Here is a 22,662-nt window from a genome sequence, read left to right on the forward strand (position 1 = left end):
CAAAGTCGTGATCTGTCCAAATATGTCGTTGGGAAATTAAATATTTAATACATGCTGAAAAATATTCAATGTGTAAACAAAACAAATAACATACTTGCAATTTTAAACGAGTGGATATTTACATACGTCATCCATCAGATTGTGATGACTATTGACCAGTGACTAGGAAAATGAAATTTCCCACAATAATAAACAACACGACAATGAGTGGAGACGGCAAGCGAAGATAAATTTTGGTTAGGTATCATTCTCTAAATATGTGGTGATTATTGCGACCGCATTGCAATTTGCTAGTCCTCTCGATGAATTGTAGTCTTTCTGAATCCTCCAGCTTTTTTCCAAGGTAAGGCCGGCATAATGTCATGCTCAGCCGTACCTGGCTAAGGAGTCGTTTGGTACACGAACACACCGTTGTACACCATTCATACACCGTTTAGCACCGTACATACAGGGCCAAACCCATCTCTCGATCACCAACACAGATCTCAGCCCATTTGGCCCACGCACCTGGTTCTCACACACGAGCGCCCTGCTCCATATAATACAGACCAGGCACTAGTGCGCCATGTGGGCTCAACCGTGACTCGTGGTCGTGAGAACCCTCGCCCGTGACCTTGCCGGGGGCGGGCGGCGACTGGGCGTCGCTGGACGCTCGGCGCGGCCGGTGCAGTCGCCGCCGAGCGGCCGGGTTCGGTCAGGAGGGTCACTCACCCTCCGCGAACCCGGTGCGGCCGGAGGCTGCGGCGAGATCTGCTCTGCAGAGGAGAGTCAGTCTGCAGTCTGACGGACGGGCGGCACTCTCTGTGAGCGAGGAGTGCACGGGAGACATAGACAGGTGTGTGAGGGAAACGGACCGGAACCCTGCTCCGCCAGGTGAGTTGGCCGGTGGCGTCGTGGCGACGCTGGAGGAAAATTTATTAATTTTTATTAAAACGTGTTTCTTATCATAACATAATTACTTTTGATGTTCATGCCAGGGGTGGCCATTTTTAGTATGTACCGGTAGAAGAGGTTTCAATGTCTGCGGCTTTAGCACGTCAATCTTCACCTACGCAATGCAAAGGCAAATTTATTTTGCCTGGTTTCATTTCATCAAACGTCATAGGTACTTCTAAAACATTTTTGTAAAGATCCCGGAGCGACCTTTGAGCGGTAACTGACGACCCACTCTACCCTCTCTCTCTCTCTCTCTCTCTCTCTCTCTCTCTCTCTCTCTCTCTCTCTCTCTCTCTCTCTCTCTCTCTCTCTCCCTCTCCCCACCAGCCGTGACCTGCCATGTTCGTCGCCCCTGTGTACGGACGGTGGCGGTGTGCGGTGGGCGCGGCCGTCACCATCTGCCTGGTGGTCATCGCTCTTCTCGTCTCGGGAGTCGTAGTGCTGCCGTTCAAAACAAATCGTGAGTGGAGGCGGTGTTAGTGACATTCAGGGCCTGGCTCGAACTTGTTTCACATAGTGATCGCTCTTACCATGAGATTGTCCGAACCGTTTAGTGCGATTATGTATTAACGTTGCTTTCCTCGAATATGCGGTTGCACCGTCTTCTAATACGCACATTGTCTTATAAACATGTAAAGTACGTCACCTGCTTTATATTTATACGATGTTTCGGATATGTTTTGCCATTCGTGTAAATATCCACACATGTTTATGGTTTATTGAATAATCTCCGACATCTACCTAAACCTATACAAAGTCTTATTACGTTCGCCACCCCCTCACTCTTTGCCTCGGTTTCAGACGAGACGGACCCATCTCAGTGGATGGCGGAGGAGCTGAGCCCGCAGCCGCAGCCCGGCTGTGACTGTGTGTGGCGCGTGGGCTGCGTCCAGTACCGCTGGCAGGTGAACCTGACGGACGCCTGGCACGGCTGCGGTATCGAACAGCTCAGCGACAGGCGAGTGGGGCCGTCATGTGGACGGGTTCAGCGGGCTTAACATGCTAGATTTTTTTACTATGAAGGGAAGGTGGGTCAATTTCCTAGAGCTATCGCCTAAGAGCGACGGTATTGTTTTAACTTCTCGTAAAAAAGAAACTGAACTTAAAGGGACCCTCCCTCCTTCAAAAAAGTTAATGAATTGGCATGAAATTTATGTCGCTCGGTTCAGAAAGAGCGAAAACGAATATCTACCAAATTTCATCGAAATCATTTCACCGGTTTTCAAGATATTAGACTTTTACTTTTGTTTACTTTTTGGGATCTCCGCTGTTCCTAGCGACTTTATTTGAATGTGCGGTATTTGTTGGGCGCAAAGCAGCATATACCATCGCGTGCGACCAAACGTTTTAGTAAAAGATTTAAAAATTGTTAGATCTCCGCTGACGTCACAAGTTCTAAGGGGGGCGGCATCCCAATGCATTAGCCCCTTAGAATCCGAAAACTGCAAGTTTGAAATTCCATATCTCCGAATTAAAGCATTTTTCGATGTTGTGAGTGCCCAAACCGGTATTTTCAGGCCATTACCACCAATTTGGCTATCTCAACTCAAAACTAATGTTAAGATGGGATGGTCACTTTAATCTGTTTCATCATTGCTACGCTAAAATGAAGCTTCTTGTGAAGATCTTGAACGTCGTTCTCTGTTAATTTCTAGTACCAGTAAAACGCCTTTGGGGCGAAGAACGAGCGAGCGAGATCGTGAGCCCTGCACGTGCAGAAGGGCGAGAGGGTACTTCCAACGGGCTTGCGCAAAGCACCCTTCTAACCGGTCGCTAGCGGTGTACCAAATTTGAACGCAATCGGCCCAGCCGTTCCTGAGATCTGGAAGCGGCATTCTGCACGTGCGCACGTGCAAACGGGGCCCAAACTGACTTTTGCACGGCACCCTACTAAACGGTCTCCAACCGTGTACCAAATTTGAGCGCAATCGGCCCAGCCGTTCTCGAGATCTGGAAGCGCCCCCTGCACGTGCGCACGTGCAGTAGCACCCTAACCGCAACACATGGGAATGCACTGCCTGGTGGGTGCCTACCTGTTGCCAAGTTTCAGCGAAATCGCCCCAGTAATTACCGAGTTATTAAAATGGGAACAAATTTGACACCTCTTATTGTTGTATTTTGCACGTGCACTGGGGGTGACCCACATGCATTGAGAGTATCCTATTTTTGGTAGAAAGGATGCAGCTACCCTATAAAAATTACCGCAAGTCAATCGCCCAAGCGGCTGCTGAGATATGAGCCTCTCAAAATCACTACGTTTGCAAAACATCTTGAACACCCTTGACTTTTCACGTGGCACGTGCCACGGCGGTCACTGAGATGTATCAAAAGTAGTCAATTACGGGGTAGAAGGAATGGGGCTACCCAGCAAAAAAGACCGCAGGCCAATCGGTCCAGCGGTTGCTGAGATATAAGCCTCTCAAAAGCGTTACAGGCCGGGCCGGGCCGGGCCGGGCCGGGCCGGGCCGCTCATACTGAGATTTTTCCGTTATATTGAAAAGACTCGCTTCGCTCGCTGCGCTCGCTCGCTCGTAATAAGCAGGCGTGAACATGCGTGACCTGACTTTGACCTCTTCATTCCAGCACACTATCTCAGTGTCTGTCCCTGCGGCGACGGCAGCGGGGTCGCAGCTTACGTCTGCGCGTGGTGGGCCACGTGCGGGAGGCGTTTTTCGCCGACTACCTGCGCCAGCGACTGGGCGCCGCTGCCGTACAGGAGGGGTGCCGCCTGGTCAGCAACGGTCCCGGAGAGAAGGTGGTGGGGAAGGAGGAGTACGACCAGGTGGTGGCGAAGGATGGAGGTCAGACGTGCGTCAACGTCTACCAGACGGACGACATACGACTGGTGAGACAGGACGGGGGGTACGAGCCGAGGGACAAACGGACGTGAGAGGGTGGGATAATGTCCGTGGTGGCTGAGACATAACGAGTGCTGATGTATAAGCATTGATACAAACTGTGACCCAGCCGACACTGCTGACTTCACCGTATTTCCAGGAGTACAAACTGCTGGGTCTGATGAGCGAGGACATCTTCAACTACGTGGGCCACCTGAAGCAGGAGTGTGAGACACACGGGTGTGAGGCGGACCTTCTGATAATCTCCGGAGGCGCGTCGGAGCTCCTCAACTCCACGTTCCTGGAGAGTTTCGAGGGCGTCAGGTGAGTTGTGCTTATTCATATAAATGGTTTGATGGAAGCACACAGATAATTATAAACTTGTCTCAAGAAAGAAATAAACTTTTTCCCCTAAATAGATCGAGCTGAATTCCTAGGCGGCGGAACGGGGAGGGCACCGGGGCACCGTGCCCCCTTTCATTTTGGCATTTTAACATTAGCCCTATGGGCGTTACATGGAAAGAATGAGACCAAAAGTCGGCTGTGCCCTCCTTAATCGAAGGTGTTCCGCCGCTACTGGCTGAATTTGTCTGGAGTAATACACAAAACTGTACTTAATGTTATAATCGTAGAATTAGCGACGTTTTGAAGGCTCATGGACTCTACTTCACAAATGTCACCACTCTTCATCGTGCTGACGTTTGGACGTTCTTCCCTGACAGGCGGTTCCAGCGCCACTTTAAGCGGCTGCTGCCGCTGTTGTTCGAGCTGGTCACCAGCCACCGCCTGCAGGTGGTGTGGAAGGTACACGAGCCGGTCACAGACGAGCTCATCGCTGACACGTCCATGGTGCGCAACGACCTGCTGCAGGAGTACAACGCACTCATCATGGAACAGACGTGAGTATAACGCGGTCATCATGGAACAGACATGAGCACTGAATATAACGCACTCATCATGGAACAGACGTGAGTATAGAGCGCTCATCATGGAACAAACGAGGGTAAAACGCGCTCACTATGCAACAGACGTGAGTGCAGCGTGCTCATCATGGAACAGACGTGAGTACAACACGCTAATTTTGGCACAGACGTGAGTAGGTACAACGCGCTCACCATGCAATAGACGTGAGTTTAGCCGACAACGACCTCATCATGCAACAGTCTTTGACTTTTGAGCACTGTATGCCATTCAGGCACCGATAATGTTTTGCGCGCTTTTTTGCCACACCGATTCTGACAAAGTTTTAGACGAGCAGTAAAAACTCAAGCTCACAAAGCATCCATGCCTCGGTCCCATGCATTATGGATGGCGGTAGCATGGGCATAAAAAAGCTGGCCCCTAAAAAGCTGCGCATCTTTGAGACGTCTATTTATTATTCGCAAGGAGACTTCGAGCTGAGGGCAGTACTACTTTTGTGTGTAGACTGTACAGCATCCGTTTACTTGTTACGAATATTTAGGATATAACAAGGGCTCCGCCACAGGGGGGTACGCGGGGGTCCGGACCCCCTCAATAATTTACCTGGGGGGTACAGTACCCCCAAATATTTCGAATAACTATAAGCTTGTTTTCGCATAAGAATGACCAAATCATTCACAGAATGTGTTGAATAACTTAGAATACGTTGACTGTCGCAAAGCTAAGGAATTTAAGATCTAGAAATGTAGGGATCCCTTAAAATGTTGTGACACACGAAGTGCTCAACTCTCGCCGACCTATACTCGTATGTACGGGAGTGCCATTATTCTACCATTTTGTTATTAAAATGAATGCGTTTAAGATTGCTATAGGATTAGCTAAGCATGCCAGGATTCGGCTATATAATTTCGTGAGAGAGGTCCAGCTTGCAGGACAACTCTTAGACACAATACCCGCCCTAAATGAGCTTCGAATCGACCTGAGAATCCTTTTTCCATGTGAGGTCAACCGATAGTGTTGGGGGAAGGGGATTAAGCCGGTCTTTCGAGCACCGTACTAGTCTAAGCAGCCTCACACCGTTCTGAGGTAATCTGCAATAATCTGCACAGGACTCTGAATGCATGTCGGTAGAGATACGTCTACAAGTCACAACTCTTACAGAATCCCCTGCATAACCTGACCTTTGATTCAATTGCAGCATTTTGATATCCATTTTCAGGTCAAGATAGGTCACTCTCTGATCACAGAGACTGAATGTCAGTATCTAAGGAGTCCATACTGCTATATGTATGAGGGCAGGGCTTTCAAATCCCTTCAACGACTCCTAAAGCCCTGCGCTATCCTTTAACTACGGCCTTGGAGGACCCGGCACTGGCCTAAAAGCCTACATAGATAGATATCTGAGCGCCTATGAAGGTCCCTGAATTCCCAAGCCCATGCCAGTCACTGAGAGCCTAATGCGCTGTCTGATGGCTAACACGCCCTTGGAGCGCGCAACAGCGGCCTTCACTCCTCAAGAACGTTGATTTGAGAGGCCGCAATGTCGGTGTCAATGGGCTCCGCTTCTCGGTTTTCGATTCCTTGTGCAAATTGAACCTTGGTTTTTCGGTTTAAAGCAGAATTCTCCCGATAAAATTATTAAGCTTTCTTGGAGCTCTAGAAAAAGCGGCGATTTTTCATCATCTTCGGGAGCTGCAGGGGGAGGGGAGGGTGAATTCGCCCAAAATACCCACCCTGGATTCGCCAGCGAGGTTTTGTGTTTTGGGTCGGACCCCCCCAATCCCAAAACCGTGGCGGAGCCCCTGGGATATAAGCATTTGACGCTTGCCTACTTATTTGGAGACTTCGTAAGGTGGGCACTGATCAGTGCTCTGTAGGCTGTTTTAATGAACTGCTGACGCGCAGTGTCGACCGCTCATGTGCCATCCTCTGTATCGAGCTTTATCTCATGTCACGCCCGTCGTAATACGTTCGCCGCTTGGCGTTTGGCCGTCCCGTGCTAATGGTGAAATCAGTCGCCAACATTATCTAGGCCCTGCTAGTCTATAAGCTCTGTTTCGTGTGCTGTATCGTGCTCACGCTGCACATGCCATGACTGGCAGGATCCGCTCGCCTTTTCGCATCTTACAGCGCTGTCCCGTGTTCTGTATCATGCTGACACTGCTGACACTACCGTCAGGATCCGCTCTCCTCCCACTGTCCCGTGTTCTGTATCATGCTGACACTGCTGACACTACCGTCAGGATCCGCTCTCCTCTACGTGTCTGGACCTCCCACATGCTAATGAAGCTACGTCACATCGAGGACTGCGCCGGTCTCGCGGACACGGACCAGTTGAACTCTGCCGACTGGCGCTGTGAAGAGGAGTGGGTGGCCGGAGACCGGGCACACCGCGAGTACGCTGACGCCCTCTTCAACAGCGTCTGCCACAACGTGGTGGCCATGCCGGAGAACCCCTGCTGCAGCGCATGATAAGGACGATGGGGGGAGGGATGTGGGGAGACCCTTCCCGTGAGGCTGAGGATGGGAGGGCTGGAGAGGTGAAGATACTCATGGGGAGATATTAATGTGCAGATGTGGAGATGTGATCTTTCATCATTGTGACAAGAACAGCCAACAGGCATGTGAAATACATGAGTGGGCATTAAATTAAAATGTCTGGAGATAAGCTCTGTTTACGAGTGACGAGCTAGCGTTCGAAGTGTTAACCACCGTATCCATTGTCGACAACAAAAACAGTCACAATAGTTGTTCGAATCGTAAATTATATTTATTTGTGCAAATACGAAAACGCATTTTGTACACGGTAAGGATCAGGCGATTCGTAGAGATACGTGAAAAAACTACAATATGCATAAGTATAAGTAACAGTAAATTTAGGTACTTGCATGCCAACAACACATACGACATTTTAAGGGCATCGTGGATATTTGGATGATGCATTTTTGTGCAAGCGTGGCCTTGAGTTAGTTAGAGTGGCCTTTACACTTCTCTGAAATTAAACGACGATTTAAATAAGTTCGTTCCTTTAACTGATTCAAGCCATCTTCAAAGTACCAACTTATTTTTGCTGCAGTACAATACACTCAAACCGTCTATCGTGAGCACAAATTAAGAGATGAAGAACGACCCGCAGCGCTACCTAAATGGGAAATTTAAAGTCAACACTACAAACAATGCGCAAACGTTTTGTTCAATCAAACGGTGCTGTGATGAATACGAGACAGATAAACGCTCCGTTTAGTAACAATGTAGGTATCCTTAGCAGCCTCAATGATGCGCTTTATACCGAAAAGCGCGACAAGGCCACAAGGCACGTAATCAATGCACGACTCTGGTGCGTAATTCGCATGACTGGTATTACAGAATCAGCATTCATTTAAGGAAGTAAACCCTAATATTCACATACATACACATTACACGCGTCACGCACAAATTCAAGCAGCGATCAACAGACGCACACTTACAATGACAAGGAAAGAATAATGGCGTTGTGCAAAACATGCACTTTGCCTGAGTGAAATGGAATGGTTTCATGAAGAATTACACCCTTGAGATCTATAAATTGTTTTGGAGCCTTAGACTAGAACTCTCATAGACTAGGACGACTTGTAGGCACACGAGTGTTTACCACTCATTCGAATAACACACTTGACTAGAGGATTGTTCAGAAAAAATTATTGCACCGTTAAAATTCTGCGCTGGTTTTCGGACACACAAGAGCTTCACGTGCAGGTACGTTTCTCCATATAATCGCCACTTCGTAGGCCAGCCGCGTCCCTTGTACTTACGTACCACAGTCCACCAATGCCCTAATAAACACGACACCACTAGGAAACTTCAGACGAGACAATAAAGCGCCCTTAGCATTGCCGCACGATGGTACGTCGGGTCCTCTCGCCAACAGCAGTGGAAACTTAATTGTTCTTTTCTTTCCATGCATTCCAATATAGCAGTCTTACCTCGAAATGCAAGCCTTTGAGGCCTGCATCACACAGGTCAATGCAAATTATAATGTTATTCATACTCCGGTAGCTTCGCCTCTCCCTTCGGAATCAAGCCGGCGGTGCGTCGGTCAGCGGCGTAACGCCACAAACTTGAGCCTTTTCTGCTTCTGGCGCTGGTTACAGAACCACACACGCACCACGTTCTTCTTCAGGTCGAGTTTCTCGGCGATGGCGGCGATTTTCTCGCCGCTGGGCCGCGGCTGCACGCTGAAGTACGCCTCCAGCGAGCGTTTCTCGGCGGCGGCGATGGAGGTGCGCTTCCTCTTCTTGTCGTCGCCAGGCAGCACGGACGGCGCGGCCGGGTCGGCGCGGCGGTCGCGCGCCTGCGCCTCCGCCTCCTCCAGCCAGGCGTGCAGCACGGGCCGCAGCGCCAGCATGTTGTTGTGGCTGAGCGTCAGAGACTCGAACCGGCAGATGGTCGACTGGGAGAGCGCCCCGACGCCCGGCAGCCGGAGCGCGCCCAGCGCGCGGCCTACGTCCGCCTGCGTCACCCCCAGCTTGATGCGCCGCTGTTTGAAGCGCTCGGAGAAGGCCTCCAGCTCGCGCGGGTCGGCGTCGGCGGAGTCGGCGGGGACGGCCGACAGCGGAGGGTGCAGCGGCAGGCCGAACATCGCCGCGGAGGTGTGCGGAGGCGGGGGCGGCGGGCGGCTGTCCACGGCCGGAGCTGCCAGCGCCGTCAGCGGCCCGGCGCTGGCAGAGGGCGTACACAGCGGCTCGAGCAGCTCCAGACTCTCCATTCCGTCAGGTGGACACGACTGAAAACAGACAGTATCGAGCCAGTTAGATTAGGCTCATGGAGCACGCAGGACAATTAATGCATGCAGTAGGTGCCTAAAAAGGGCACAGCAAATGCCGATCGAGCGGGTACAATAACCGCAATTCGCCTCACACACATGAAGCAAGGTGAAGACTCTACAGCACTCAGAGATACGCTTTGTTTTGAGCAGCAACACATCATTTTCGTGACACAGAGTCTTTTCCAGCGGACATCGGTCGTTTACCAACAGGGCGGCAACACGGCCTGCCAACCTGGACGAGCAAACAACGAGTCTTCAATCCAATCCCCCGGCCGGGCGGGCGATAACAGAGCCATTCCACGGCAAACGCACCCATTCCAGTGCCATAAACAGGTACCAATTTTAGGGAGTGAAGGCGACTATTATAGCACTATCTACGCTGAAATATTTCTCATTCCTTTTGAAGTATGCTCGTTTTGTACGGAATATGCCTCAAAACCTCCGGTCCCGTATAGATCCGGCCTCAAACTATGGGCATGAAGCAGGAATTGGTTCGACAACGTTTTCAGTCCTGGTGCCAACGAAATGAAACTATAAGAGCTTTCTGAGAATATTATAAATACAATAGAGAATGGTTCAAGAAAAGAATATACCTAGGTAAGCCGCAGGTAGGTATAGCCTATAGGATTCATTTCAACTCAAGGCAGTCAGGTACGTATAACTCTGAAAGGTCTAAAAATGGTCTTGAAATGGGCGATACGTTACCCCATGTATGGTGCCTTACTACAACATCTAGGCTCATATGTCGGACCATTCCGCATTGGGGACGCACATTCCGCACTGGTTTGGCGCATTACCTGGTGCTTGACGGCCGTCTGTGGCTGTGGAGTGAGGGGCGCCGGCCGGTGCTGAGGCGGGGGCGCCGGCCGGTGCTGCTGCGGCACCGGGGGCGCCCCGCCGTACACCATGTCCCACACGGCGGGCGGCAGCGAGGTGGGAGGGGTGTGCGGCGCCGCCATGGACGGGTGCGCCGCGCCGTACCCCAGCTGCTCGGCCGGCGCCGGGGCCACGCCGTGGCGACCCATGTCGGCCAGCGCGCCGGCCCGGCCCAGCAGGGCGTCATTCAGGCCGCCCAGCAGAGGTCCCTGCCGACAGAGAGGGTAGGGGCAGGTCGGGTCAGGTCAATACAGCTCAGCCCGGCAGTAAGCCATTCAGACCACCCAGCAGAGGTCCCTGCCAGCAGAAGGTCAAGTCAGGTTGGGTCAAGTCAGGTCAGGTCAGGTCGGTGGTCCCTAACGAGTGCCTACCGGGGGCGGTCACCGTTCACTCTTCACTATTCACTGGTCACTGGTCACTGGTCAGTGGCCACTGGTCGCTGGCCACTGGTCAGTGGTAAGATCAGGGGTGATGTGCTTTCGGTCCGGCCTGACAGCAGGAATGACAACCATTAGCATACGTAAACGAACATGGGACCGAATCGCTGATTGAACCATGTTCAACGCAAGGCTGATGCCTGCCTATCAGAAAAGCGAATGAAAATCCGAGTAAATGGAATTCGTCTGATGTGATCGAAAATGGATTCGTCCGAGGACACACCACACACTACGCCACTTACGCGACCAGCGCATTGTGTGTCCCCGGCAGAATCGGTCAATGTGTACAGTGAAGAGAAAGACTACTTGTATATAAACTGGTTACCGTAATTCAATTCACATGTACGTTACAAATGTATTGTGATCATAAGCCACTGTTCATGCTTTAAACTGCGTGTACGTTATAATACACCCAAGATCATTATTGAACGTTACATTGACTGGGGTTTGTTAAACAAAATTTTCCTTTTGCTCAGCGAAGTTGTAAGTTATCTGGAAATTCTGGTCTCAGTGAGAGGGGTAGCGACACGCCCGGTCGTGGCCCTCTGACGGTACGGAGTGAGACTACCATGCACTGCACGGTGCAGGTGCATTGTGCAATGTCAGCATGGCTGGGCTGGCAGCAGTGTTCGCCACGGGCCGGGCCAGCCCAATGGGCCATGGGCCGGGCTGGGCTACGGGCTGGGCCGGGCCCCCAAATATCATTAGTTAACGGGCTATGGACGGGCCGGGCCAAGAGCTTTGTGGACTATGGGTTTTGCGACTAATGTCAATTTAAGAAAATTTGGAAACTGATGCAAACAAAACCCACTGGGAAAATACTAAAACTAAACCAAATTTAAGCAATGTGAAAGAAAACCTACTTCATATTGAATTTTGGGAATCTTGAGAATTATCCAATATCACATCATGTCACACATAGGAGGGTTTTCATAAAAATTCTGAAACCAAAAAGATCAGAGAATCTCTAGCATCATGTGTTTGTTAATAAAAGTTAAAATGTAGTTATCAGAATAACTTACTTAGCACTACAACTCCGAAAACTAAGAAGCCACTCAACAATGATGGGCTACAGGGCTACATTAAGTTTAACACTTATATATGGCGATAGTGAGACAATTCCAACACAGTCTTTTTTCCTTCACCGACGGCTTTTTAACGAAAAGAACCTTAAAAGAATACTCACGAAACACACTGTAAGTAACGTTGAATTCTACACAGTATTTCGCGATGAAAGCTTCCTTAAATATCCATAAATTTGTCAAAATAAATCACAACAACAACGACCCATCCCCTTCTCAACATGCATATTTACGTCTGGACAACGAGTTGCGGGGAAAAGTGCTGATTTTGTTGCAGTTTTAGGAGCCGGTGATTAGGCTGGATTTTTGGTTTACTTTTTCGTTCCGATTCATGTATTTCATAGTGATTGGCTTTTGAATATTTTAGTTCTTTCAGATGAATATTACTTGCCTTACAACTTTTGTAAAAACGTTTCATTTTTTATAAGCCGACCTTCAGAGTCCTAAAAATACATCAGCACTACAATCATTGTAAACAAGCAAATGGAGAGTACCACTTGGCTCTGTTCCAAGGCGCTTTTTAAGTTTATCTGGTGGTTTCCGTACTCTTGTACGTCGTTTTGTTGGATGTTTTGGATCCCTTAAGATTGACTTATATCATATTGAAGAAGCATGTGACTGAAAACAATCCGAAGTATCCAGGAGGCTGACAGAGGTCCTGACTCCTGAGCAATATCAATATCAAGTTGAACTTGTTATGAAATTTTGGTGGATAAACGCAAGTTGATCGGGCTCATATATCAGCAAAAAAAGTAAAATTAAAAGAGCTTATTGGCCGAAAACAAGCTATAATATTGCAGATCTTGGAGGCGGAGCAATACTGAAGAGCACACTGAGCAGGATCATGCCAGAAAATGTTGACTGATGAGCGCATATTGATGTATTGGTATGAATATTGAATGATAACTTACAACTGCAAGATAAATTAGTGCTAACTATCAAGTTAAAAATCTAGAATGAATGGACTTTGGCAGCTTTACTATGCTTAGATGCTATGCAGATTGTAATGTGCATCAGGTACTCAGTGTCTGGCAAATGAAACATGGGATCATTCCATTGCTACTGCAACTGGAGGAGAAAGCTTGGATCACTAAATCCACTTTATGTTGATTTTGATGTTAATCATTACTGTTTTTTTTTTTAAAGGATTGTTATAAAATTGTCAATGTGACAATCCATGCAACGATGTGATCATATGATGTGTTCATAGTCATTCATTATAGTGATTCATGATTGTTGGTCCAATATACGATGGCAAAGCTCTCAGTCTCAGCGTTTCTTCCTGTGGATGGCCAGCAGTGACTCAGAGCTTAGAAGTATTAGTTTTCTTCACAGGGCTCAGGGCTGGGATAAAAAGTACTGAGGGTAATCTTCCACCAAGGAACTCTACTTTGAGTTTTGACATGGTATGAGATGTAGGCACAAGTAGGTAGGTGCTTAGTTCCTATAGTCAGCAGTTGTGTAGGTTTAGTCGGGTTAGCTTAGATTAGGTTATGTTAGTTTTTTAATTTGCCAAGTGTCCATAAAAATGTGACCTGAGCAATGAGCATACCTGAATAACCTGACAGCTGACCTAACCAATCGTCACACATATTTGCAGCCTACCCAAGACCTGCATAGCAGTAGCACCCAGTTATAGGTAGGTACTCACCCTAACTCAATCTTACCTGCTAACCTTCAACTTGCCTATAGTTAGCTCACCTTGCCAAGCTGCATCCAGGGAAACAGTCAACTGAGGAACTGGCTCATTGGGTGGCTGGTGTGAGTCTGTGCATTTAAAGTGTTTCTTCTCTGAAGCTGCTCTGCACTGCTGTATGTCATGTTAGATGCTCAGAAAATGTGGGAAATGATTACTAAGCTACCTTAGTGCTTTGTTAATGCTCGAGACATGAACAAGTACAGATCCTGCAGGGTACAGCTATGAGTTAGGTGCTAGGTGAGTATGTTATGTGAATGTGCTGTTCCCTGTTTGACCATAGTAAGTATACAAACAAGCAAAGGGTCACAGTTATATTCAATCTCCACATAAACATACAACAAAAACGGCCATATAGCCTCACTCCGAACACACCACAAATAGCTTAGGCCTTTGCAGGCACAAAAATGCTTTGATTTACAAGACAGGTATACAATATAACCTCTGTCCTTGGGGATCTTGCTGCCAAGTTGAGGTACGATGACTGAACTTCAGGATTGATCAACCTTTTCTTCTTAGCCACTGCTTATATACGAGAAAGACCAAATGCTTGTTTGTAAACTGCCTTGAAAATTTAATGATCCACCTTCAATTCTGACATGAAGGCACAAATAAAAAAGTTCCCTCTCCTTTTGGAATACACAAAGCAAAATATTTAATAACTTCTAGTGGATGGACAAGAGCAATTAGCACAGCTTCCCCTCAAGTTCTGGCACTGATGAATAACACTGACGCTTATTCGCTTCATATTTTGTAACAAACGCGCAAAAACTGCAATATAACAGCACTATATGCTTCTTGACAAAATGCAAAAGTAGTACAAATTTAGCCCTGATGGCATTCATTCTTGGTGGAAACGTATTACAAAATATTTTGTAGTAACTATTAAATTCCGGCCGAAAACAGTGCACGGTTTCAAAAAGAATCATTCCAATGACGGTCCATTCTTGCGGTCCTGAAATCGCCACTATTTCCGGCCTCTCCAACGCAACTCGTTGTCCAGACGTAAATATGCTCTCAACATGGCGCTATGTTTATGTGGCGGCATCTATAGGTGGTAGTATAGGGTGTGTATCAAATGTACCCAAGTACAGTCGGACCCAAGATCCAACGGGACCCAAGATTCATAAGTACCCAGGTGCCTCAGGCTATACGGAAGTACCATAGCGACGTTGGGTCCCAAGGTTCAAGGTTGCCAGAATATGATTGGCTGAGCAGGCAGACCAATCGAACGAGCTGTTAGAAACTACTGTACCTCAGTACACTCTCTGACAGTGGGCAAGTGCGGTGAAGATTTCGCATACCAAAGTGACCCTTCCGGAGCCCGGAGGACCGGCGGCCGGCGCCCACAGTCAGGTAACAATGGGAAGGGTCGGAGGGACGGTCCGCCGCGCCGCACGGTGACAGCTGATTTCCGGGACGCTCAAGTGTCGCCTGTCAGACGCGTCGCCTGCCTCCCCCCCTCCCGCCCCGCCGAGCCGCACAAAGCAGCCGGACCCTGTCGCGGAACGAACCACCGTGCAAAACGCCCCCTTAAAGTGACCATCCCACCTTAACTTTAGTTTTGAGTTGAGATAGCCAAATTGGTGGCCATGGCCTGCAAATACCGGTTTGGGCACTCACAACATCGAAAAATGCTTTAAAGGGACTATCCCACCTTTACATTAAATTTGAGTTGAGATAGCCAAGTTTGCGGCGAGGTTCAGAAACCACTATCTATCTAGGTTGCAACCCCCGCGGCCTCGTGGTGTTGAAGAAATTCGTTCCCTTCATTTGAAAATGGGCCTTGTACAAGGCCCAATCCATTAGGTGTCGTCAGGTGTCGGGCATGACTTTGAGCAGTGCAGTGTTAACTTCGGAGTCGGAGTCGGTAAGATTTTAGCGACTCCAACTCCGACTCAGGGCAAAACTTCCGACTCCGACCGACTCCGACTCCGACTCCGCAGCCCTGGGACTCAGGTCAAAGTTATTTTCCTTAGATGACCTCGTTTGGCGTTTCAAAACGTCTCAGCGTAGTTTTTATGAGCTGATTACAAATTAAGCACAGATATAAACATTCCGGAACTAGTTCTGGCAATATGTTACAAAAATGACAGCGATGGTTTATAGTGATTAATGGATAGCCGACTGGACGCCGGTTAACCTGACCTGACCTCGTTTGATCTACTCAAATGGATGAACACATATTCTTTGATCGTAATAATTCTTAAGTTTGAAATCAGGACTTCAGAAACATAAAACATCACTTTTAGAAGTTCTACAAGGTCTCGATTTTCCCGATATTTGGTCATTGACCTGACCTTCGGCTTCCAGGTCAGACTAATGACCTATGTACAGGCCGACTGAAAAATGTATGAACGGATTTTATTAAAATTTTGCATGCGGCCTCCAAACTGACTTTTGCATTGACATTGATATCGTTTTTGCATTTTGTCATAATTTTTGATGAGCTAAGGCGAAGATTATAATTAACCCTCGCCCTGGCAGGTCGCCCGAGCCTTTTTGCGATGCAAACCGAACTATTAGTCGGATCGTGCTTAAATTTTCAATGGCCTCTGGGACATCCTTCGCGCAACTTTTGGTAAAAAGAATCGGGTCATATCAGGTCACCGAGCTACGACGTCATAATAGGTACAACCTCCGACCGTTTTTGACAAAATCGCACATACCGTAACTGGGCGTGGTCTCATCGACAAGAACGAAACTATCCCGTGTAATTTATGTTAGAATTTGACTATCAACTGACTGGTGTGCAACGAGCAGATAGGTATTGATACTCGGCAATGGTCATTTTTGTTGTTTTGATTTTTTAATATAGGGGAAAGTGGGGTAAGACGGGCACCTTAACTTTGGAGCCATTTTTTTCGGCCGGTTAGAAACATCATAGAAAAGGGAAACTGAGTGAAAACTTTTTTTTAGACATTTTACTTCCATTTGCCAGAAGATGAGACTTAGACCTGATTCAACAAATAAACTGCAGCTATTTTTGCAAAACCTTTCAAAAACCCGTCTTACCCCACCCCATGGGGTGAGACGGTCACATGGGTAGGGCAAGACGGCCAGCTTCTTTCACCGACCAGCACAGCTCGCACCAAATGCCCGAGATTAGCCGCATTGATACAGTCGCTCGTTGGTCTCAAGTGCTTCGGGAATGGCAGTATACGAGATTCGTGCAGAAGGCGTATGCTCGTATAGAGGCCCTAGTTCAGAAACCATGTAGAACCGTTTTTCACATTCATTATTCGAGAATAAACTGTGCCGAAGGAATATTGCTAACATGTCTGTGAGTATCGGAATCGAACATATTCTTATTAGAAATGCTTCTTTTTTCCTACAGCAACAAAAATATTTTCACCATTGCAGACCCATTGGATTCATAGTTGCCCGTCTTATCCCAAACTCAATGTCAGAAGTTCAGCACGATTTTTCTCTGTGGACAATTTGATGCAGACAAAGCAAATCCGCGGTAAATGAGCACTGGTGGCATATGAGTGTACCACAAGTGATTGCGAGTTTTTAACTCTATACTGTTGCACACAAAAGCTTGCACAATACATTATGGATGTTTTCAATGAAATGAGTGTTTTAAAGAAATCAAAATAAAAGATTATCGACTGAACACAAATTCACCAGACTTCAATGGTGGTGTGTAGTGAAAAAGGCAATTCTGGTCCTAATTTTTCTCGCTCGTAGCGCTATTGGTTTGGTCTGCAGAAGGGGTGCCCGTCTTACCTACCCTGACCGTCTTACCCCACTTTTTCCTAGGTATGTTAAGAGCTGTTGTGGCTATTTGCTTAGGCACCAAACAACATCGGTGATAGCGAGCTTATCGTTTTATTGCGTGCAAAGATATGAAGACTGTTCTATGTAAGTACCGCACGGTCGGGGGTAACACACCGTGACTTGGTGGAGAAGTGAGGCTTTACTTTTCCAGGTATGTTCAGCTTAGTTTAGTTTAGTTCATTCAACCAATCATCCACAGGCATACACCCAATGATGGATGAAGTCATAATATAAAACAAAGCTTGCGTAAAAATATGTTACAAGTACCACACCTTACACTTCTCTTGATGCATCTAAAATGACCGTCGTGATGCGTGCCACGTGAAAAGCCAAGGCTGTTTAAGTTCTTCCAAGGACAGCATAACAATATTTTAACCCTCGCCAGGCGAGGGCCTTTTCCATAACACGGACGGCGAGGGGGGTTGGTTGGTACGACCCCCCCCCTCGCGATTAGCTTCTATGGCACTTAGAAACGCCAAATTTACAGGGTAGGTGGGTCCATAGGAGATCTCGCCCCTGTAAAAGTTTGGTGACTTTAAGTCAATATTTAGGGCGGTTTTGGGGGGTATGAGCGCAAAAATTTTGCTTAAACATGTCAAACGTTTTTCGGTTATAACTTTTTACCTAGTAAAGATAGAGAAAAAATAAAAGCACCAGTGAACTCAGGACGTCCGTGCGCATCGAATGATATACTTTGTTACCATTTTAAGTGAACTCTGGAATTCAGTTGCCGCTAAGCTAGTCCAATTTTCCCCTGACCTTGTACCGGCTTTTGTGACCTGGTGACCTGACCTGAAAAGACTGGGACTTCAAATTTTCAGGATAGGTGCGAAAAGGTTGCCCCAGAAGGTATGCCAAATTTGGCGTAGCGCCGCCGTTTTTACGTTATTTGCGAAAAACCTTAGGGGGTTGCATCAAACCCCCTCGCCGGGCGAGGGTTAAAGTAGCCACTATTCTAGTCCCTTTTTATCCCTCAAACGAATGAGCGCGCCAAAACTGACCCAAGCGTTCGTCTGATTGTCAAAATAATGGTTACAGTCGATTCGTCGGATGACATATCAGTAACTACGAGGTACCTAACTAGCCTCAGCCCTGACTACCCTCGGACCTGCCTGTAGGTAGGGGAAATGGGGTCAGATGGTGGACTCTCTCGGGCTTTCCCAATAAGACGCGCAAAAAGGAGCCTATTGCAACGAAACTTCCTGTGACCTCGAGTTAATCAATTTTACACCTATTCTAAAAATTTATTGGCCCTGATTCGAATACAGCTGACCTTGGTTCACTTTTTTTAGTTTTATTTGCTTCCACTTACAAGTGAAGTTTTTGGAACTGATTTCGAGTTTAGCGCCCGTTTGAACTTAAGAAGTAGTTTTGATAAATGGTGGTAATGTAGTAACATGTTACGAAGCTATCGTTGGTGGTTGTCACCGACTCTAGATGGCCGGCAGGAAGCCTGCTGGTCGACCTGACCTGACCCGACCCGATCTACCCCAAATGCATGGAGTCATCATCTTTGTCCAAAACTAACATCGAACTCGTACCCGGAACCCCGATAACAGCTACACACAGAGAAAAATTTACCCCTCTATGGGTAATTGTACACTTATGAGTACCGGTATCCCGATTTCTCCGGATATTAAAACCCGGACAGAAATAATTATACACCATTTATTTTGGGTCCCTGTACACCTATGGTTCTTTTTACACACATTATAGCAAATGTACCTGGTATGGGTTTACAGTACCATGCAGATTCGGATACCATTACCCAGAAGAGAGGGTACCTCTATACCTAACAAACCAGAATCGGTCGTGTAGGGCTACTCTACCAGCATGTTTTTCTACTACTTGTTATTGAAAAGCAGGTACCCGTAACATGTATCAACTCGTGAGGGTGTATAAGTACTTAAAGGCGGTTTTCTGACTCCTTATTTTTTTAGGTAGATTTACCTATTGTGAGTAATTTTAACAGGGGGCGTGGCCTAAGTCGCGCATGCGCAGAAGGGTGTTCCTCTCCACCAATCATCGTTCCGCGTTTTGCTGTTTGGCGCGCACGCTTTCAGTATGAGCCAGTTTGAACCGCCGTTGCCGGCGTGATGGGTGTGTGTAGAGGCTGGGAGCCGCGCGGCGAGTGCTTTTCGCGTTTCACGCGTTTTATTGTGGAAGTGAGCTACGTGACTTTCTTTCCCGGTCGAGTGTGGTGGTGGATCGTGTTGTGCAAGGGCACCAAGCCTTCAACTCAACAAGAAACAGCACTGAGATGTCAAGAAACGCGGTCAAGGAACAGCACTGGGATCCAGAGGCCAGGCCAGATCCTGGCTGACTGCAACGCTGAGTGTCGGCCAGCGTCAGGACAACCTGAACCGGCCGACAAATGGGGATCGACGACCGAACAAGCTAACTGCCAGGGCCGTCGGATATCGCGCATTGCGCCATAAAAGTGGAGTGTCGTACGCGGTGTTACAGGTACGAATGGGAGTATAGACCTTGCGTTACGGGACGGTGCAATGCTCACCGGTCGGTTGACCGCCAGCTGACGACAGCCGTAGGCGGGAAGGGACTGCGTCCACATTGTGCGAAAAAATCTGATTATTTGTTTGTCATGACATGTTTCCTAATTAAATCGATGATCTTCATCCGGTTCTGTCCATCTCGTTGGAACCCAATAAACAAGCGAACTCCGTTTTACATATCATTGTTTTGTTCTTTTTTTTTATAGCAAACTGCGACAAGTGTAGTGCAAATAAATCATGGTGTTAAAGTACCTTATAACTTTCTGATAAGTTTAAGGCGTTTAAGGTAACAATACCAAAGAATCACTGGTACGTATACGTGTGAGCAGGTTATGTGACACAAACAAATTCGGTACGTATACGTGTGAGAAGGTAATGTGACACAAATAAATTCGGTATTTTAACGCAAAAAGGTTGAGCTACCTGTTTTCTCGGCGTAGGATAACCTGTAAATGTAGTACCGATTTGGTACTCCAAAATACCCGGATTTTGAGGCTAGAAATACCCTAGAATCACTGGTATTTGTACGTAATAATAGTTCATGCGAAACAATGAAGGGTATTGCTACTCGTTTTCTGGAGGTAGGATAACCCGTAAAACTAGTACCGATTTGGTACTCGTGAAAAACCCGGATTTCTTAGGTAAAGATAGCTAAGAATAGCTGGTATGTATACAATAAAGCGGCTCATGTGATGCAATCAGCTTAGGTAGTCTAACACTGACTGAGTATATATAAACGTTTTCTCGGCGTTAAAGGACCCGTAAATATAGTACCGATTTGGTACTCGTGAAATACCCAGATTTTTGGGGTAAATATTTCTCTGAGTGTACGGCTCACAAAGTTCTAGCAGGCCAGCTTTTTTCTACTTTTGGGCGTTGACCTAAGATGACTCGGCCAAGACCTTGAAATTGGGCATCATCGGCTTTCTCTCATCACGGGCAGCATCCTCGCTTTTCCGCGAAGCTCTACCTCGATCAGGGGCCGAAAGCATACCTTAAGCTGAAGCGTTACGTTGGTAAACATTTTACCTTAGCGACCCGCAGTAGCGGCGGAACACCTTCAATTAAGGGGGGGGGGGGCTTTGCCGACTTTTGGTCCCATTCTTTCCATGCAACGCCCATAGGGCTAATGTTAAAATGCCAAAATCAAAGGGGGGCACGGTGCCCCGGTGCCCTCCCCGTTCCGCCGCCTATGGCGACCCGTAAAACACGAATAAGAGCTAAAGCGACACAGAAAGCGTACTCGATAGTTTTTTTTAAAGCTCTTTCGCCAACTTCGCCTCAGATATGACTTCGGGTCTATGGCCAAACAGTTACACAGAGGCCAAACAGTTAAACGGACGGAATTTGCCGAAACATTTGTTCTGTAACAACCTATAATTCAGTGAATGTGTATGATATTCATGTTAGGTATCACCATCGTGTTTGTTTCGTCGAAACACGTCGCATGGCTTACAATTTGAACTTAAGAACTTAACTAGAAAACTTGACATCAGGTAAAGGTCAATCAATGGTCTGTCCTGACCGGAAAAGAACCTGCTGCAAAAATGTGCGATCGATCTGTGTTGCTGAGCTGAACACACTTGACACTCAGCACTGAACCTGGTGCTGAACACTGAACACACACTGAACACTCCAGGTGCTGTCATCGCTCTTCAGCGTCTCCATCAAAAGTTTTGTCGAAAATGTGTTAGAGACCTTTGCTGACCTAATGACTGACCATTCGAGTCACCACTGGTCATTAGCTGCACATTGTCTCTAAAATGAGCAGAGGTGCCATTGCTACAGAAGTAGGTATCTTATAGCGTTTTTAGCATATTCGTTCAAAGCAGAGGGCATTCGTGCATTTTCCCATATCTTATCATGATTGGTGAGGTCACATATTTGACCTGACTTCACTTTTCAGATGTAAAATCCCAGATCATGAACTGTTGGCACTTAATCCCATTCATTACATCAAATTTCAGACTTAGGGGAAGCCGGGGAAGCCCGGCATAGTAAGCTCTTTTTCATTTTTATTGCATACCATAGGTGCTGTATAAAATGTTGATATCCTGCTAGCTAGCTAAGTTCATTGGCCGTGTTTTCCCAAAAATTCGGTTTGTGGAATAAGTATAAGGTTGAGAAAATCGAGTTTTAAAAAAGTGTTGATTTTTCTGGGGTAAGCCCGGCATAGGGGTAACGCCGGCCACCTCCCCAGCGCTTTACAACGAGTTGATGAAACCATTATGTGTTTTCCAAATATTAACGGAAAGTGAAATATTAAGGTACTGATTAGCTCTGGACATCTTAGAGTTTATGTCACTACTGGTATTTTAGCTAGCGTCTACTACATATACAGTACAGGTCGATGAAAATCGTGATGCAAAATTGACAAAAAATGTGTATTTCAAAATTCCTTAAAATTTCTTTTTCTTTTTACCTTAATGCATCATATTGCATATCATTCGACTCGGCTGATGAAGAAGAACACAACGACACCATTTTTGAAGCTCTAGCTTCATTGTCTGTCGCGTTATCTGCAAAAACGTAGTTTGACCCTAGTTGACCTTAAGTGACATGGCTGGCTTTGTCTATGATAACACGTTTATTTTCTAAATTTATCTTTGATCTAGGTGTAAACCAACCTGCTCAGTACTATTATGGAAAACAGTGGTTTAGTGGCATTGCTCTCGGTTGGGGGTAGGCTTGGCCACTCGCCCGGGGTTACCCCAATGTGCTAATTTATTTTAGAACAGCGATATTCGAAAAAATGTCATACTTAAGCCAGCCTGCCT

General features: G+C 47.1%; 2 protein-coding genes across 3 annotated transcripts; one reads left to right on the forward strand and one right to left on the reverse strand.

Annotated features, from left to right (window-relative positions):
- Positions 1–662: 662 nt before the first annotated feature.
- LOC122394482 lies at positions 663–7,362 on the forward strand. Of its 2 annotated transcripts, none has more exons than XM_043391372.1 (7): positions 663–873; positions 1,264–1,396; positions 1,738–1,894; positions 3,520–3,781; positions 3,934–4,097; positions 4,496–4,672; positions 6,938–7,362. In XM_043391372.1, the coding sequence occupies exons 2-7, from the start codon at positions 1,276–1,278 to the stop codon at positions 7,164–7,166; spliced, it is 1,110 nt and encodes a 369-aa protein (XP_043247307.1). In that variant the 5' UTR covers positions 663–873; positions 1,264–1,275; the 3' UTR covers positions 7,167–7,362. The 2 variants fall into 2 exon arrangements, with proteins under 2 accessions (XP_043247307.1, XP_043247308.1); XM_043391373.1 differs by having other exon boundaries at positions 663–835.
- A 1,045-nt stretch (positions 7,363–8,407) lies between these two features.
- On the reverse strand, positions 8,408–12,137 carry LOC122394483 (inhibitory POU protein-like). The gene is made up of 3 exons (XM_043391375.1): positions 11,998–12,137; positions 10,296–10,583; positions 8,408–9,456 (listed from the first exon to the last, which is right to left on the reverse strand). The coding sequence occupies exons 2-3, from the start codon at positions 10,521–10,523 to the stop codon at positions 8,770–8,772; spliced, it is 915 nt and encodes a 304-aa protein (XP_043247310.1). The 5' UTR covers positions 10,524–10,583; positions 11,998–12,137; the 3' UTR covers positions 8,408–8,769.
- Between the last annotated feature and the right edge of the window lie 10,525 nt (positions 12,138–22,662).

Source organism: Amphibalanus amphitrite, unplaced genomic scaffold (genome assembly GCF_019059575.1).
Source record: "Amphibalanus amphitrite isolate SeventyFive unplaced genomic scaffold, NRLGWU_Aamphi_draft 000594F_arrow, whole genome shotgun sequence".
Taxonomy (NCBI): Eukaryota; Metazoa; Arthropoda; class Thecostraca; order Balanomorpha; family Balanidae; genus Amphibalanus; species Amphibalanus amphitrite.